This window comes from Marmota flaviventris, chromosome 5, assembly GCF_047511675.1.
Source record: "Marmota flaviventris isolate mMarFla1 chromosome 5, mMarFla1.hap1, whole genome shotgun sequence".
Lineage (NCBI taxonomy): Eukaryota > Metazoa > Chordata > Mammalia > Rodentia > Sciuridae > Marmota > Marmota flaviventris.
In genome coordinates, this window is record NC_092502.1 from 54,797,938 (window position 1) to 54,817,265 (window position 19,328).

The 19,328-nt window shown below is 39.5% G+C and overlaps 1 protein-coding gene and 1 long non-coding RNA gene across 7 annotated transcripts in view; one reads left to right on the forward strand and one right to left on the reverse strand.

Moving 5' to 3' along the window:
- Positions 1 to 10,262, reverse strand: part of Znf608 (zinc finger protein 608) — a 104,828-nt gene extending 94,566 nt beyond the window's left edge. For 3 of the 6 annotated variants that reach the window (XM_027949314.2, XM_071612220.1, XM_071612223.1), the window contains exons 1-2: positions 7,658 to 7,905; positions 5,533 to 6,644 (exon numbers count right to left, since the gene is read on the reverse strand). In XM_027949314.2, the coding sequence (XP_027805115.2) occupies positions 5,533 to 6,453 (921 nt within the window). In that variant the 5' untranslated portion in view covers positions 6,454 to 6,644; positions 7,658 to 7,905. Of the gene's footprint in view, positions 1 to 5,532; positions 6,645 to 7,657; positions 7,906 to 8,031; positions 8,385 to 10,022 lie in introns of those variants that run through there. The other 3 variants (XM_071612221.1, XM_071612222.1, XM_071612224.1) reach the window with 3 other exon arrangements.
- LOC139705761 (uncharacterized) lies at positions 7,987 to 9,448 on the forward strand. Its single transcript, XR_011707569.1, has 2 exons — positions 7,987 to 8,076; positions 8,965 to 9,448. It is a non-coding gene; the product is annotated as an uncharacterized lncRNA (long non-coding RNA).
- Positions 10,263 to 19,328: the final 9,066 nt, after the last annotated feature.

Here is a 19,328-nt window from a genome sequence, read left to right on the forward strand (position 1 = left end):
CACACACTTCAAAAGGCAGATTTCATCACATTCAAATCACTGAGCAAAATCTCTTTCCCAGCTTTGGAAAAAAAAAAATTCATCCCCCTCCCACGAGACATCTTCAAGTATAAAAATGACTTTTCTTAAGCTTTGGAGCCACTTTTCCCCCTTATTAAACTAGAGGGATGGCACAGCAGTTTTGAGAGACAAAGAGTGGGCCCATCTGATAAAAAGAGTTCAACCTGCAGCTCTTCTAAATGTCATGATCAGGCAGCCTACAACTGCTACCATGCTAAAAAACCAGATCACACACTTGTTAACAAAAACACATTACTTTGCTACTTTTAAGAATGCAAAGGAACTAGGAGTAGTAGATTTATGATTTAAGTGCTTGTGGCTAAAATAGCTTTCCAATTATCAAGGGCCTCTTAGGAAGAGCAAGAATGCATTATGTGTTAATGACCACAACCAGGGGTCCCTTCTCCACTCTTTTGTCAGAACCAGAGCAGATCCTCCCCGCAGCTTCACCATTAACATGTCTGTTTCCTGTCAGCCCACTCAGAGATAATGTCATTTATCTCAGGGAGGCACAAGCCCAGTCATTAGCTTCAATAAAAGACCTCAAACAAAGGCCGGATAATGTTTTATCCAGGGCTCTTACTAAACCCAGAACCAAGAATCTTAGTGCCTAAAAGTCACGAATTAGAAAGTTATCCTTAAAAAAGTATTTTGCTCATTATCGACAATGCTAGACTACATCTCTGAACAAGAGCATGGTCTATATATAGTAAACACCAATCCTAAGCACCATCACACACAATTAGATTAACCATAAATGTTGACCAAGGTTAGCCTGTGAGAGCACCCTCCCCACCACCTCCAGGAGGAAAATTGACAGAATAATTCAGGTACTAACTAAATAGTCAGATCTTTGAAGAACTGACCCCCACCCCCATTGTGAGTGCCTGCAGGAACCAAATAACCATTATAAAGTGGTCAATGGCCGAGCTTCTGGAAATCTTTTAAATAAAAGTGGAACTGGTTAAAATAAATGTAGGAACATGTGTTTTCACAGTGTTGCTCATATTACTGCAATTTCAAGTTTCTATGAAGTACCAGGTGAACTTTTTTAAATTAAAAAAACACACACACAGACACCATCAAAATTGGAGCAAATCTCAGCCATCCAATCCCTGTTTTTCATGCTGAAAACGAAGAACAGATGGTACTTTCCATGTTGTTTGAATCTGGTTATTGAACACCTCTGTGGTTAGGGAGATTTCTGCTTAGCACTTTCGGCATACATTTCATTTACTAACTATAAAATGCTGCTTAGGAAAAATAAGTCTTTATAACACTCTAATTAAAACCATCTTGCAGCCAAGCAATTTCACTTGAAGAGCATTCTTAACCTCATGACATTTGGACAATCAATCCCCCCCCCACATACTTTTTGTTTTAAAGACTATTTGTAAAGTTATTAAAAGTTGCTAACTATTATCTTCTTTAGCTCAATCTTAAACAGTTGTGCATATTTCTTAATCTCTCCAGCAAATATTAAACTCAGAATTCAGAGATGAACCTGATCACAAAAGTGCTCCAAGCTACACTCATGGGTTCTCACAGAAATGCTCCTTGGGGAAAGGGCAGCCCATCTGCACCCACCTCAAAAAGCCCTGTCACCTTCCAGGGAAGCCTATAGAAAAGTAAGGAGCTGGATTAATGCTGACTGGGAGCCACCCTTAGTTACCAACATTTCTAACAGCTAAATCCCTTATGTAGCTTTCAAAACAGTTTGCTGTCCAACAACAATGGACTTTGTTCTTTAATTATAGCAAGTGACCTTCCTGCCCTTTATTTCACCATAGATAATCTGCACTCTCTAAGCAGAATTCATAAGGGGCACTATATCTGGGGGAAAAAAAAATCATCCACAAAACTCATTAATCAAAATATGTTCTTAAATTGCTCACACTCACTTAGAAAATGTGCCAGAATTCCCTAGTGAGGTGTAAAAAGGCTCTGCAAGAGAATAAAATAAAATGAATGATATCTTTTATAGGCAGGTCCATTTATAGATATCACCTTTAGGATGACAAGGACCATCTTAATGAAAGCAATATGATATTACAGAAATAATTCTCTTTGGGGAATATGTATTGAATAGGACCCTAAGACACAACTATGTGACCTCTGTGTTTTTCATTTCCATTTAAGTATCAGCTGCTTTGAAGAATCTTCAAATTATCTAGCGATCAAATAAACCCACGTACAATACTCCATAGAACTGTTTATTTAGCCCAGACGAATGCCTCCCTCTCTGATAAGTCAAAACTATAAGACCATTAAGGAGGGCACATAAAGAAGGGCTTCAACACAAGACTATTATGCATCAAAAGAAAGGAGGGGGGAGGTGGAGAGGCAGGTTTTAACATCCAAAAGCCAACCCATCAAATCTACTTATTCAGACATGTCACTGGTGGCTTAACCACGAAATGGGCTATAGAAATATAGCTCCAACATCTTAGAATTATGGCATGTTTTGATTTTGTTCACGTATTAAGGGAGTGGTGACTTTTACAACATGCTTGTGGTTTCCACATAAAGGAGTAGAACACTCACTGATTTAATTAGGTTTCATAAGGTCCAATTTATCATGTTTTACATGACTTTGTATAGTGAAGAAACAGAATAAACACACCAAAAAATAGACATTTAAGCATGCTGTGAAAATCAACCAGTGACAGCAAGTCTTATGAATCTCCTGTGAACCTTCCAAGACGGGGTGGGCAAATGCGTATACACCTACACTCCCCTTTGGTTTTCACATGTAGCCCCTCCTGAGACACATCTGATTGCTGAAAATTAATCTTCTTCACTTTTAAGGATCTGGCTCTTCACAAACTCAGATAATCAAGCAAGGCTGAAATCCAAACACTGTATTTTTTTTTTTTTTAAATACCCTTCCTTAACGGCTGGGGATAATGGTTCAGTAAAGAAGAGCGCTTGCCTGGCATGCAGGAGGCCCTGGGTTCAATCCCCAGCACCACCTAAAATAAAATAAAACCTTCCTCAAAGATGCCTCAGAATTGAAACATCTGTCAGGTGAAGCTTGTCCTACTCAATCTTTATTTCCTAAATAGGTATCTTCATATCATTAGGAAGTATTTTCTAAATTGAAGCCTAATTTGCCATAACCACTAGTTAGTGAAATTAGAGTTACTTCCCTGGGTGGCATTCATGCCAGGGAGTGCCATCTTTGTGTGCCAAGGATGAAAGCATTCTTAAGTCCTTCTGGGGTGGAGTGGGATGGGGTGGGAAGGAAAGGCTTAAGGAATGAATTCTGAGATCCTGAGCCAACACCCCAGCTTGCTGAGAATGGCCAACACTGCAAGATCCAAGCACTTCCAAATCGTCCCAAGAGGACCTTTGTGCCAATTTCAGTGGCTAAGGTTGGCAGTGCAGCTTCCTTCCCTCTTAGGGCCAGGAGTGAATCTAAGCACCATGTGCTCTCTCCCCTTCCCCATTCCAGCCCCACCATGACTTGTTTGCTCTTCATTTACGTAATTCATATGATCACATTTATACTGCTCTGACTGAAGATGGGTTGCGTGTATATGAATAATTTAATTCTTCCATTCTTCATCCAGTTTCCTCTGTGACTGGAAAGTGAAAAGAACACAAAAACTGGAGAACCGACACCAAGCTCTAATCTCAGTTGCCATGACAGCAGCCTTTGAGATCCTGAAATGTTCCGATTGCCAGCTAAACAAAATTGTTGAATGTGAACATTTGGCTGGAAGATTAAAAGGCTAAGGGGAATGCAAAAGGGCAGTACCTCCCACATTCCAGGCAGCCAGTGAATCCAATCAAATGCCTCTGACTCCTTAACCACAGCCATTGTGAGCACTGGATTAGGGCAATTCATCTAGATAGTTAAAGCAGATTAGAACTGCAATTTGAAGACTATTGGCAACAAAAGTAAATGCCCTACTGTACTAAGTAATAAGAACATTTCAAAACGCCTTTTAGTAGAAATTATGTGAAACTGCACACATTTAAACATAAGAACCAAAACCTGGGATTTTTAAAAGCTGATTTAAATTCAATATAGAATGCTGTCTAACCAAAAGGATATGAATTTTAAAAAGCGTTCAGTGGTCCTTTCCAAGTTTGGCATATTTAGCTACACTTAATATACCTCTGTCAACTTCTAAAATCAAAACTTTATTCCTAAAGTCCTTTTTGAATCTTGAATGCCCAAAAACAAAAATAAAAAAGGTTTAAATAGAGAACCATGAATAACTGTACACAGAAACAGCTACCCAAAGATATATACCACCACTTAAAATTCTGATCAGCAAAGAGCAAAAATCAAATCATTTAATAAGCATATTTCCAAACAACCACACCACGAGCCACATGATAGAAATCCTGCTTCTGCAAGGCACAACCTGTAGACTTAATCTAAAGGTTAATTTTACAGAAAGATCACTTACACCCCAATTAGCTCCTAACCTGCCTGGTGGACACAGCAGACATTACTCAATGCACAACAATCACATCCCAGACCAGCAAGACACAGGCCCCATTCCTAAGCAGCAAAACATTGGGGGCAGTTTTCCCAAGGCAGTGTTAAACTGCAGAATTTAAGACAATAACAAAGATGGGGGAAAGGACCCAAATGGTCTAAATCAGCATTGTTCAAGTGCAACACACAATCTAGTATTCAGCCTCATTCCCATGATCTACCCCTTTGGCTATGTCTTCACAGTTCAGGAACATTAGTCCACCAAGTCTATTTTACTCTTCTTACAGCTTTACAGCTTCCCTGTGAAGCTGGCACCCAAGTGATAACACAAATCTCTAGCTAAAAACTTGGTGAGGGAACAAGGAAGGGTTATGGTCCTAGCAGCCACCAAAAATCATCTCAGTTTTGCTGCACATTTATGAAACCAATGACCCAACACCCCAAGCCTGGAGTTTAATTCAGAACCAATAACAGGAAACCATCCAAGGATATCCTTTGACTGAACTATTTTGGAGAAAGTAACAATGAATGGGCTGAGGGGGGAGTGTTAAATGGAATCCTGAACATTGCTCTCCACAGAGGAAACTTGAACCCTGCACCTAAGGACACATTACCAGCAATAATAGGGGCATGTAAACTAAACAGAACACTGTTCTCCTTTGGGGAGAAACCAGGACAAGAGGCAAGTGGGCGCCGTAAGCAGGTTTTCAAATAAAAGCACACCATAACTTGCTGACTGGCCAGGAGCCCACGTGCAGGGCAGAAGGTACTTAGAACACTCAGACCCTCCCACCTGGGGGCCCAAAGCAGAAGCAGCAAAAGCAACAGCAGCAGGAGTCAAACACGGCACCTTGAAAGCGCCCCCATATCAAATTTTAATGTCAAGGACGTATCTCAGAGAAATCTCACAAAGAACGAAAGCACGAAGAAGTGTAAGGCACACAGAGGCACACCCCCACACACCCACACAAATGCACATAGAAGAGAGTGGGACATCTAGGAAGGCGACTTTATCCTACCTTCTCAGTTTTCAGTTTCTTGATTCGCCTGTGGCTCTCCTCCTCCTCCTCTTCCTTCTTTACCAACATAGAGTTTCCCATGAGCCCTGAATCCGGAGCACTTTTGCTAACTTCCCCTGCAGCCGCGACGCTGCCACTCCCAGTGCCCCCGCAGTGGAAGGGGCTCGCGCCACCTCCATTGCTCTTGGCCCCAAAGCCATAGAGGTGCCCCCCGGAAGGGGCCTGGCCGCCACTGCCATTCTGGTGGCCCTGCAGGAGGTCGTGCTTGTCCTTCCTGGATTTCCCCGCATCCTTATCCCGCTTGGCGCCTCGGCTGCTCTGGCTTTTACCTGGCTTCTCCTCTTTGCTTTTCCCACAGGAGCCTGCCCCCGCGGTGGCAGCGGAGGTGCTGGTGCTGGTACTATTGCTGTTTGGGTTGCCGCCGCCGCCGCCGCCGCCGCCGCCGCTGCTCACACTTTGACCCAGCGCTGAATTCATGCCAGTTGCCTCTCCAGGGCGCCCTTGGACTTCCTGCCTCTTGCCAGTGCTGCTGATCTCGGGAATCCCATACAAGGCAGCAGAAGGCAGAGATTTATTAGCATCCTTAGAAGTTTTACTCCTTTTCACTTTTGATTTGCTGGTCTCTTTGTGTGAATTCCCCTGGGGAGCAGAGGGCTGAACAGAAGCAAATTTTAGGCCATCAGCTAAGGCTGCTGTAGCACTGGCCCCACTGGAGGCCGGACCTCCACAATCCTTAGAGCTGCTGCTGCTAGTGGTGTTGGTGGAATTATTCATCTCAAATTTCTGTCTGTCCTTCTCCAAATCAGCGTCCAAATCAATTATTAAATTTCCAACCCCGATTTCCCAATCATCGCCACTGTCATAAGTATCAACTGTATTTGGATCCACACCTTTTCCTGCAGTAGAAATGTTCACTGACATCCTGAAGATGAGCTCTCTAGAATAAAAATCCGATGAACTTTCCTTTGGAGATGAGGGGACATTCGTTTAGCTCCGCTGGGCTTTCTCTTAAAGAAAAAAAAAAAAAAAAATCTTCCAATCTTCCTCTTCTTTATCCTGCCCCACGAATGTGTCCAGGGATTTTACACCCTTCAGTCCAGGTCCACCTTTTCCTGTGAAGGGGGGAAAAGTCGAATATTTCTTGTCTGGGTGTTACCAGAATAAGAAAAGATTAATACTGGGGAGTCAGTAAGGGGTACAGGGAAGGATAGAGAGTAAGGTGCCTCATGTATTGTCTCCACAGTCCAATATCAGGTTTAAAGGAAAATAATCAGACCCAAAAAACAAACCCATGACAGTAAGCATCTTACTAAAATCCCTTTATCAACAACACAAGGATAATCACTTTTTTAAAAAGCATTAAAATATCTTAAGGATCTGATTCAAGTGCAGAAAGGTTTTTGTGGGTTTCTTTTAAGTTTAGAATTTTGTCTGGCACATGTGATATCTCAGCCCCTGAAATACAGCTTTAACACTCAGACAAGAGGAACACAGCATTAAACAGCCCTAAACGTGTCCTAGCTCTTGCAATTTAAAAGACCAGACCCTGGAAGTTTTCTGAAGACTAGTTTTCAGAATGATGTTGCTAATTTTTCCTTATTTCTAATTTTAGCACTTCTTTTTACAAATTGTCTGGGCAATCTGGTATTTGTTCCCAGTAAGGAACAGAAAAAACAACCAATAATCTCCCCACACACAAGCATACCTCTCTCCTATCCTCTCTTCCCCAACAGCTTATACATTTTTTTAAATTACACACGTCTTCAAGAGCATTTCTCTATATAAAAGACAGTGTTATATAAAAGGTTAAATATTTGCCTTGAGAAAAAAAAATCCATCTAAACAATTCTACTATATCCCTAGGTCACAGAATTGCTCAGTCTGTTAAATATGGTGCTACTGACTGTACAGGGAAACTGATTAAGACATACACTTTAAGTGATCTGCGCCAAGGTGGCCTCAATGACCGCAAATGAGTGTGTGTTTGACAAAGAGCAGTTAAAACGGTTTTTAAAGGGATCAGCCCCTTTTTAACAGTTGATTGTCAAGGAAAAAAATAAATAAATATACATACACACACAGAGAGAGAGAGAAAGAGAGACAGACACAGAGAGAGATTGCTTACCTTTAATCCTTTATCATTTTTAATTAGGCCAGCAAATCAAAATGCATTTCCCACTCCACTCGGCAAACAAGCCTGTGCCTCATTTTACTTAAACACCAAATGATCAAGAAGGAAGAAACCAAATAACACATCTCAGCCAGAATAATCACTCGATAACATTATTCCACCTCCCCACCCCCCTCTTTTGGCAAACGGATCAGGAGTCCTTTTCTCCTTAAAAAATTGTGTCACTGTACAGCTGGAAGATAATGTTTCACATTCACAACAGAAGCACCAAAGGTTTTTTTCCCTCTTAACAAGCATCGAGAATAATAGGGTTTAAAAGAGAGAAGAGAGAGAGAGAGAAAGAGCTTAGAGAAAAAAGTTTTCCCAACTTCTCATTCCGCCTTCAGTTCCAGACTTCAGAGTCACCGTGATCAGTAAGTAATGATCCCATGTAGCAAACCTACAGGCGTCCGCTAGTAACAAGACAGAATGTGCTAACATCGGGATAAATTAGTGAAAGGGAAGAAAGAATAAGAAGAAAGGACTGAAAATCTGGGCTGGATTCCGCCTGTTAGTCGGGAAGTGGCATTTTTCCGCCCGTCCTGACAGATTTGATTTCTCGAACTAACTTAAGAGACAAGGAGGGGGAAGAAGAATGGAGGGAGGAGGAGGAGGAGAAGGAGGAAGAAAGGGTGGGATGAGAAGCTGAGCCAGAGGAGAAGAAGAAAGGTGTGGAGGAGGAGGGAGCAGACGATTCAGTGAGCTGATAAACCAGTTATAACAGCATTCGCTCGGGGCGGGGGGCAGCCGAGTGGGGGAAATAACGGCGTTTAAAATGGGCTCAGACTTCGAAACCTAAAGGATGTGATGTTTTCCTGTTTTATGTTGTTTTAAGAAAAAGGAACCGAGTTCCTTAGTATAGCCCTGGGGGGGAGGGCGGGGGGGGGAGTTAAAATCCTCTGTCGCTCAAGTCCATCAGTCATGTGGTAATTCGATAATTAGAGTTAAAAAAAAAAAAAAAACAAGACGACCTTTTTCAAGACAGTTTTTCCCCTTACACACGCAGCAAACGGTGCGTCTCCCTTCTATTTATTTTTTTCTCTCCTCCTCCACCTCTCGCCCACCCCCTCCTGTGTTTAGTCAGATGGCCTCGGAGCTTGGCTTAGTATTTTTAATTAGCTGGCGTTTGGAAGCTAAAAGCAGTAATGAATTGTTGATGGATTGGAAGTGGAGAGTCGCTTTGCTGGAAATGTCGGGGCCGGGAGAGGGGGATGGGCGAGTTAGCAACAACCAACCATCTAAAAGGAGCGATTTTGTTACAGTGCAAGCCTTTCACATCACGTGAGGATCAAGGGCTCAATTGGTTGTCGTGAGAACAAAAATGGTGACAAGCGTATCAAGAAAATACTGATCTGGTCTTTAAAAAAAAGCTGAAGGTCTCTCGCCTCCCCCCGCACACACTCCCCCCACCGTCGCCCCCGCCCCCACCCGCAGTGGGCGAAGCTACAAGTTATGAATGTGAAACATTTCTCAGATCTAGGATCTCGGAAGTTCGGAAGGAGTGAAATGTAATGAGCACAAGAGCAAAGCAGATGTTTTAAAGAAACACCTTATAAACCTTTCCTCAACTTATCTCCAATTTGTCGGCTTTCCCAAGGGGCCAGAGACGCGGACGCCTGGGGGAGGGGGAGAGCACCTCCGAACTATTAGGATTTTAGGGACCCCTTCATGTATTACACAAAGAAAAAAAAAACATTTTTTCTAGCTTTCAAACTGGGTCCTTAAATAAACACACCATTGTTACTATTTGTGGGTTTGTTTGGGTTGGGTGGGGCTTTTTTTTTTCCTTCTTTTTCTCTTAATGGTGTCTTTGCTGGTTGCTTTTTTTAAGACGGTGGAAAATGGTAGTTATAACCATTATATGTAATGGATGAATGTCCCCTTAATATTAAATTATTGGGCACTAGAATGTGACAGGAGACAAAAATCGGCTTGTTCTGCCCTTGCCCCCATTTTAATGGCTCTGTTTGGGAGGGGATCTGCCCAGCTAGGAAAGGAGAGGAAGAAGGTAAGGTGCGCTAGAGAATTGACACTACGGACCAGGATATGTAACTGTGTCACTTTTATTCTCCTTTGGGTTAGAGCCCAAAAGGTAATTTACTCTAAGTTACCCCGAGTGCCCAGTCAAGCTTAATTTGTGTGAAGAAGTTACAAATGCTTTACCCTCCACTGAATAAAATTCACCCTTCTTGGGTTGTTCTAAATGCAAAAGCCAAATCCTGTAACTAGTTCCTCATTTCAATGCATAAAACTCGCACATTCCCCTGCATGAAGTCCCCGCTAAGTGCTATATAGAGACACACCACGCAACCGTACTTACGGTCTGTATGGGATCGAGTTGACCTTTTCCTTCTAACTGCATTGAATGTGTTTGGTTGCAGCCGCTTTATTTTGGAAATTATAATCTCTTCAACAAATTTTTTATTAAAGAAGATGGACCATCAAATATCACAGACCGTCCTGTGTATTTTTTATAAAAACAAAAAATAAAATTAAAACAAAAATCCCCCTGGTGCACACACACAAGCTTGTTCTGCAACAACTGAAATCAGGACCGAAACACAACACACACACAGGGGGAGTGGAGCAAAAGGAGCTCTCAGCCTCTATACCTGAAAGGGACTTTTCTTTGTTCCCAATGCCCTTTCGCATCGGGCCAATCAGAGAGCAGCTTTTATGAAACTGGGCTCTCTCATTGGCTAGCTGCTTTCTCTTGGCTACTGTAGGGGGTTGAGATATACACACGTATAAAACACACACTGAGCCCGGGTGGGGGTGCGGTGGGGGGTAGTTGTGGAGACAAAGCGTTTTATTTTCCAACCAGATTGGGGTTGAGAAACCTCCCGCAGTAAGAAGGGGGAAAAAAATGGAGCACCCGTTTCAATTACTACATCATTCACATAAAACACTTATTTATTAAAACAAATCTCAAACAGGCTGCGAAAAGAGGATGTCGGTAAATACAAGTTTGATTGTGTTATCTTGGGGAAAATAATGTATGTGATCGCTCGGTGGCAGAGGGAAGCCAAATGAGCCACTAGCGCGTAGCGAGGAGAACAGGGAGGCTGGCTGTGTGGAAATGACTTCGAGCGTTTTGCTGGCTTCCCTTCCTTGTTCCAAGGACTCGGCAGCCGAACTCCCAAGAATGATTTTCTGTATTGCAGCTTCAGGCTCTCAGCCCTCCCCCACCACTTTGCCCTTCTTGCAATTTTTTTTTTCCCTGTGTTTTTTGCTCGCTGATTAAATAAGAAAAATCGATCTGGGGGTAAAGGCGGCGGTGGGGAAACAAGTAACCCTTTTGTTTCCAGTCTTCGGGTTTACAACCACTGAAGTGTGAACGCTGGCAACCATTTAGCCAACACTACAGGAACGGTTCTTCCCTTAAATTAGTAACAAACCTTTCCACCTGGTCATATGAGGCTCCAAAAAATAAAAAATACAATAAGGCCACCGCCAACCATATTAACACCTCGGGCCAGTCTCATATTTTTTTTTTAAATCGATTTGTGGGAGATAAAATATACTAGGAAGATTAACCCCTTAAATAGTCCCAGTCCACATTTTTAAACCATTGGGATTTTTGTAATTCCTCTTTCCCCAAATCTTTAACCCTAACTTGGGAGAGTGGGGTATCTTAATTCTCTGAATGCTACATCTGCAATCCACAACCCCCATAATTTAGATTTTATTGTAGGACATATGCAACCAGGTTAATAAGATTCATGACATAGTTAAGAGGTTAATATGCAATAACAAGTTGTTAATATATCTTTAAATGAATGTGTTTATATATTAAGTCTTCAGAGTATGTTTTATTTATAATTTTTCATGGTTGCTTTCCATTATTTTTAGGAGCTATAATATGGAAATTTTGAAGCCCATGGTTGCTCTGAATTTAATGGAAAGCATCATGATCCCAAATTTTAAGGATCCAGTAATAGTGGGATTGTAATTTCCACTGACAATTGCAATTTAAGAATGTGTCTTAACAAAGTCAAATGGACACATAAAGTGAATTAGTGCTAGCAGAAGATAGCATATGATGTAAATATTCAGTGATGACTTTGTGGATCAATACAAATATTTATGTCACATGTTTTAAGTACTGGCTATTGACTCATGTTTGAGCTTTTAATATATTTAGTCCATTAGAAAAAAAATGCCAATTTGTTGTTTCACTACACTAGATGAACTAGATTTGATGCTGCAAACAGTAATAGACAGCAGTTTCCACCCTTTATTGGGGTGTATAAACCAGAGGAATGCAATCTATAATAGTCCTTAGATCTCCCTAAATGCATTTGCATTCAAATCGAAGCTGTACATAAACAAACAAAATGGGACAAATAAAATATCTCATATCCATTTACCTTCCATTTTAGTTTTGATATTTGTTTTATAGTTTTGAATGTACAGATTTTACATTTGCATATAGGCCTGTTGATGATAACACAGCACCTTAATTTTTCAGCTTTCAGAGGAGTGGTTCCTCAAAGCATCAGATCCCTCTTGGGTACTTCCTAGGTCTCTGGGGTGTCCTCTCCATTTCAGCCTTTGGAAGCCTATGGTTACACCCATGTGTTACATCAGTTTGGAAAAAAAATTAATGGTTAGCTCTTAATAACAACAGGACTTCAAAGGGCATTTTAAAAAATGAGACCTAGTGACAATGGGGAAGTATAGGGCTCCTCCAATATATCTCCTTAAGTAAAGGCAAAGCACAAGTCTACAGCATAGATTTATTGTAATCAAAACCAAAGTCTAAGAATACACACACTTTCTAAACTAGCTCTAACTTCACACTTCACCCTACCCCTTAACCCTTTTTATTAAACATCACTGGCCAAAGATGAAGGTTTATGTCCAAATACACCACATGTTAAACTCAATTATTTGATAAATTAAAGCATTTTCTTCTATGCTAGCATCTCCATACTCCCCTTACACCCTATCCCCATCTCCTGGTTTCCAAGTTCTTCCAGGCAACTTTTGAATAAAACAATGTTGTCAGGGCTGGAGTTGTGGCTCAGTGGTAGAATGCTTGCCTTGCATGGGTGAGGCACTGGGTTTGAGTCTCAGCATCACATATAAATAAATAAATAAATAAATAAATAAAGGTCTATCAACAACTAAAAATATATTAAACAAAACAAAACAGTGTTGTGATACTGGCTTTACATGTGGTGTTTGTTTGACAAAGGGGCCAATCAAGAGATTCCTCCTGCCTCAGCCTGCACCACTGCACCTAGCATAATTTTACATTATAGTGTGTGTCAACTCAGAGATTTGGAAGGGGGAAGGAGATGTTTGAAAAAGAGGAAAGGACTGGAGAAAGCATAACAATAATGTCAAAGGGGCAGTTGAAGGGTGTCATCCCACCTCCAGAGACCGCCATTACTTCTCCCTGGGACTTTGCCTAGGATATACTGCGTTCTTTACAAGGTAATCAAAAGGTTTTGGCAAAAGCTAAGGAAGTCAAAGGCTTCAGGCAATAAGATGGAAAAACACGATGGTCTTTGTCTCTCTTTCCTCTGATTTGGGGTATGTTAATAAGGATCAGAAACAATTTCTTAAATTTTTGTTTGTTTTGTTGTTGTACTTGATATTGAACCCAGCTTGTTCCACTGAGCTACACCCCCCAGGGCCCTTTTTATTTTTTAAGTCAGGACCTGGCTAAGTTGCTGAGGCTGACTTCAAACATGCGATCCTCCTGCCTCAGCTTTCCCAGTCATTGGGATTTCAGGCATGCATCACTGTGACCAGTGAGTTTTTGCTTATTTGGAAGCAAGTCTATTCCTTGACCTAGTTTTTTAAATCTGTGCCAACATCAACACTTGAAATCTACTCAAGACCAAGGGAAAAAATATAAAAATAAAAATAAATTCTATGCATAAATGGACTTAATTTATAGAAAAAGGAACTTAATTTAAACATATATAAATGTACTGGCTACAGGCTAACTCAGGAAAAATGTAGAGAAAGATCCTTATCTATTTGAGACTGTTATGCAATGGTCGGCCTGAAGGCAGTGGGCAGGTGACCTACTCTGTTTTCTAGGGAAGGTAGAGTTGGTGATTTATTAAACATCCACACAAACATTACCAGGTCTTCACCCTTTTTCCCTATAATTAATAGGTAATATATAATAGATATAGATAAAGGTATAAATAGTTTTTTTTTTCATGTATTTCATATATATATCAAGTAAGCACTCTATCTCTGAGCTACATCCACACTTCCATATAGATTATATATATGGGGGGAAGGGGAGGATTGAACTCAGGGGCACTTAACCATGGAGCCACATCCTCAGCCCTTTTTATTTAATTTTTATTTTGAGATAGGGTCTCACTAAGTTGTTGAGGCTTGCCTCAAACTTGTGATCTTCTTGCCTCAGACTCCTGGAGTAGCTGAAATTACAGGCGTGTGCCACCATGCCCAGCTCCTAGGTAATATCTTAACTTTCTACTTGCTAAAGAGCTACTAGAAAAACTTTCTCTGCCCTTTTACACCTGCATACTAAAACCAATTCAAGTTTCTGTGGAGAACTTTTAACAATATCCTTCTCTGGCTAACTCTCATCAAAGAGATGAGCAGTGTTCTTGGTCAAATATTTGATATTTTACACTATTCAGAAATATCACTGGACCAAGATACAACACCCAAAAGCTGGTGTACAGGTGAGAGAGAGGACCGTGTATACTGAAACATTTCCGGTCCTTTGTGTGGTTTAGAGATGGGGGGTGGGGTGAATGGGAAAGAATGACACCAGTGGTGTATTCTGCTGTGAAAGTCTTGGATATTTCTGAAAAAACATGTTGTGACTATTGATACTTACAAACATTGCATAACATGGCTATATTAAACTTTTCAGGTCATTTTTGTGCTCTACTAACTCATCTTCAATTTAAATTCCTTTCAGTATGATAAAGGGACTTTGTATCTAAAAGAGAGAATAATAACTACATTGAAAAATCTTTTTTTTTAAACGTTTATTTTTTTTAGTTGTAGTTGGACACAATACCTTTATTTCACTCATTTATTTTTATGTGGTACTGAGATTCGAACCCAGGGTCTTGCACATGCGAGGCGAGTGCTCTACCACTGAGCCACAACCCAAGCCCGAAAAATCTTAATAATACAGTTTAGTTCAAAAGAGTTAGGATGACATCAAGCAAATATTGCACAGATTGATTTAAGAGTACATAAATACAGGACTGGGGATATAGTTCAGTGGCTGAGCATTTGCCTAGTATGAACAAGGTCCACATTTCATCCTCAGTATAAGAAAGGAAGGAGAAAGAAAGAAAGAAAGTTGAAGAAGGTGGTTCTTTTCCCTATAGATTCATATAATTCCTCATTCCTTCTCCCAATCCTACACCTTAAAATAATCAAAAAGGAAAAGCAGATTGTATCCCTTTCATGCCTTTCAGTTCCAAAGAACCTAGCAAACCACTGCAAAACAGCACATTCTTTTAAAGGAAAACATTTGTATACTGCTTGCATTGAGAGAATTGTAATGTAGGTCAGTGTTAAGTGACTGAAATCGTACCCCTGCTTGGCCCAGACTCTTGCGGTGTAGTGTGTGCTACTCTATCTGAACTGGTGCCCTAGCAAGGTCTGTGGATCCGTTAGCAAAGTAAGGCAATTTACATTGCATGTAATGAAACCATTTCTGGAAAAGGATTTTTCCTTTATGTTGGTAGAGACTGGGTACATAAAGAAGATCAAAACACAAACTACATTTAAAAAAAAAAAAAAACTACTTATTGGAGATTGCTGTTGCTGGTTTTATTACAATATGTATTTTACAGATTTAGGTAATAGCCCTGATTTTTCAAATCGACCTCTGTTTAGACACGTTTCACTTTGGGCTGTTTCTTGTCTGCAAAATTACAGTCATTTGCACGTTATTACAGTGAGTAGGAGACAGATTGTATTTAGCATTGGGTGGGGGAAGGGTTATTATGGGAAGTGATCTGCTACGGTCAGCACATAATTTCAGCCTGAAGAAAATTGCTTCTGAATGGCTGGTCTGTTAGCTAGCCAAGGAATGGTCACTGGGAGAGACTGCAAAATACTTCTGCTTAATCTGCATTATAGAGTTATTCTCATTTCCAGAAAGATGGCCTGTGGAAACAATGTTTGTAAAACTAAATTTAAAAACTTGTAGGTGAAATGTTGTCACTGCTCTATTTGAATTTAAAACAACTACAAAAAAAAAAAAAAAAAAAAAAAAAAAAAAAAAAAAAGCCATCCTACCAAACAGGGAAGGTCAAAAAGCAGCAGGACACAGCCATTATGTTGCACTTCATCTTTCTTCCTTGCCTCCCTTTCTCTGTCTGCTTCCACTTCTGTCATTTAAAAAAAAAAAAAATCCTGCTATGATTTATAACAGATTTTTATACATATGTAAATTTATGAGAGCAATAGCAAATGCATTGATAAATGTATCTTTAACTTTCATACACATATGATTTCAGAGGGAAAATACCTAAAATAGCTTCTTTGTGGAATTCTCTGAATTGTGAAAGTATTTAATATATTTTTGGTTCTAGAATTTAAGGATTTTTACACTTTATGAAGTATACTCTGTGCACATTTCATGAAGCTGACTGAAGATTAATAAAGCATTGATGCTTATCAGAAACAGTAAATCCTGCCTAATTTATAGCCCTTATGCATCTCCTAGGAAGTCTGAACATTCGTGGTTAGAAGAAACAAGAAGACTAAAGTTTATTTTAAAGAAGAATAAAAGAGTCCCATTATACTCAGCTCCTTTGGCTGTTGAATATCACTTTTGTTGTGAACAACTGTGCCTCTTTTGTTTTCAAAACAAGCTTCCCTAAAGGATGAATCACTACAATCATTTGGAGAATATGCAATAAACAACAGAAAGCCAGAAAGTTGTTGGCTTTTTTCTCAGCAGAGCGTTTTCTCCCCATCCTCTCCCAATTCCACAGAGTCTCCAGGGCACCAGCCAATCATCATTATGGAAATGTGGTTCTCAGCTTCCTGATTGGTTGACTCCTGGGCCAGGATGTTAAAGTTCCTTCAGCTCAGCATACACTGTGCATGTTGGCCTGCTCTAGGGACCCCCTTCTTCCAAAAATATTTTGATTTCTCTTTTCACTTTCTTATTTCTCTTCTGTTATTTCCTTCTGTTTTCTTCCTCCTTCTCTTTCTCTTCTTCATCATAGTCTTCGGGTTCTTAAAATCAGCCAGGGAAGCACTTTGTATATATTTTTAACACATAATGATCATATTGGAGATCTGCTAAGAGAGTTGAAGGTTCAGGGACATTTCGTCTAACCATATTTTAATGTTTTCTATATATCTGGGATTTCATGGTTTGTGGATTTTTAGAGGAATCTCACGAAGTTAAATAACACATTGTTTGAATATGTGTTCTATCCCCACCCCCGAGTAGTGGATATTGAATACAGGGACACTCCACCACTGAACTACATCCCTAACCCTTTTACTTATTTTGAGGTAGGGTCATGCTAAGCTTCCCAGGCTGGCCTTGCTTGGATTTGTGATCCTAGTACTTCAACCTCCATAGTCACTGCAATCAGAGGTGTGGACCACTGTGCTGGTCATATGCTTTATTTTTTATAATTCTAAACATTATCTGCCCTAACAAGAATTTTCTACTTTGTTATCTTTTTTAATTATAGCATTAAATTAAAAACTTTTGAGCTTAATACTGAATAGTAGATTTGTCAAACCATTTTTAAGGGCAAAAAAGATGATGCACTTTTTTTATAATTAAAACAATGAATTTTACCAATAATTTTTAAAATGTTTTAAAAATTTAGCTATTCCAAAAGACCCACAAGTGTCTTAAGAGTACACTTTTTTTTCAAGTTTAAAATAGGTTTATAATTTGCCAGATATGGTGGCCCATGTGTCTAATCCCAGCTACTCTGGAGACTAAGGCAGGAGGATTGCAAATTTGAGGCCAGCCTTAGCAATGTACCAAGAATATATCTCAAAGAAAAATTAAAAAAAATAATTAAATGATCTGGGGATGTAGCTCAGTGGTAAAGTACCCCTAGGTTCAAACTCCAGGTATATATAAATTAACTAATTAATTTGTAATTCCAGTGAATAAGAATAGGAAATATATGTGTGACTTACCATGTTCCAGAAACTCTTCTTAATTATTCATATATATTAACTTATTTATTCATCACAGAAGCCCTGTGAGTTTATATACTTAGCCACTACACTAGAGTGCTACCAAAAATGTGACTCCAAACAATGCTACCCTTTTTCTTGAGCATAGGAACATCTGCAGGTAATTGATGAATTATTTTCCTAAAAAATGAATATAACTGCTTTTCTAGCAAAGAAAAGAATGTGGTAATTTTTCCACTAAAGATAAATGCTATGCCAAGAAGAAAGCATGGGACTTTTGATCAGATAAACAAATTATGTGACACAGTATATTACCTCTGGTCTTAAGAATTGGGGTTATACACATATATACATATAAATATATGTATATATATCTCAAATATATCTCAGTTTATTGTCATCACTTAATTGAACATATGTATATCATTGATGTATATATATATTTGAGATGCAAATATATATATCTCAAATCTCTCTCTCTCTCTCTCTCTCTCTCTCTATATATATATATATATATATATATATATATATATATATATATTCAATTAACAACTTCTTGTTAATTGAAATCCCTCCCTTCTTTTTTTGCAGTGCTGGGGATTGACCCCAGGGCATCACACATGTTAGGCAAACACTCTACCATTGAGCTATACCTAGCCTAATTTTTAAACAGTTTAAAAATGTCACCATAGGGCTGGGGATGTGGCTCAAGCAGTAGCGCGCTTGTCTGGCATGCGTGCGGCCCGGATTCGATCCTCAGCACCACATACCAACAAAGACGTTGTGTCTGCTGATAACTAAAAAATAAATAAATAAATAAATAAATAAATAAAAATGTCACCACAGTGGGTGGCAGAGTGAGATTAAATATGACATAAGACTCTCAATTATTGGGACTAGTGGGTGTGCACTGGGATCATACTATTCTTTGTTATGTTTTTATTAGTACATTGTAGTTTTATGTAATTGTAGGTTCATTTTGACATGTTCATGAAGACATATTACATAACTTGCTCCATTTCAATCCCCAGTACTACTCTTTCTCTCCTCTCCCCCCAGAGATCATATTATTATTTATGTAACTCACACACACATATGTGCACACCACATACGTGCACACACACACACTGGAAAACTTCTGCATTAAAAACTAAAAGGAAAAGAAAACTCCCTGGTTTGGGAGAAGGAAAAAACTATTCAGAAACACAATTTAACCTTTGGTTTTGGAACATTTTTTGGCACTAACCCAATAGAATAAAATTATCTCAAATGATGTTGTTATACGTACAAAGAAGCAGCAGATTACACCTGCATCCTACCCTTTGTTTACATAGGTTTTATTTGTCTAAGCCAAATGTATTGGCAAGGCCACATATGGTGAAAATCTGTAACGCTCTATTTACACTTCCAACATGCACCTAGGAGACTCACTTGAACACTTTATAACATCCTTGCATAAACTATATTTCAATCAAGAAGTAAA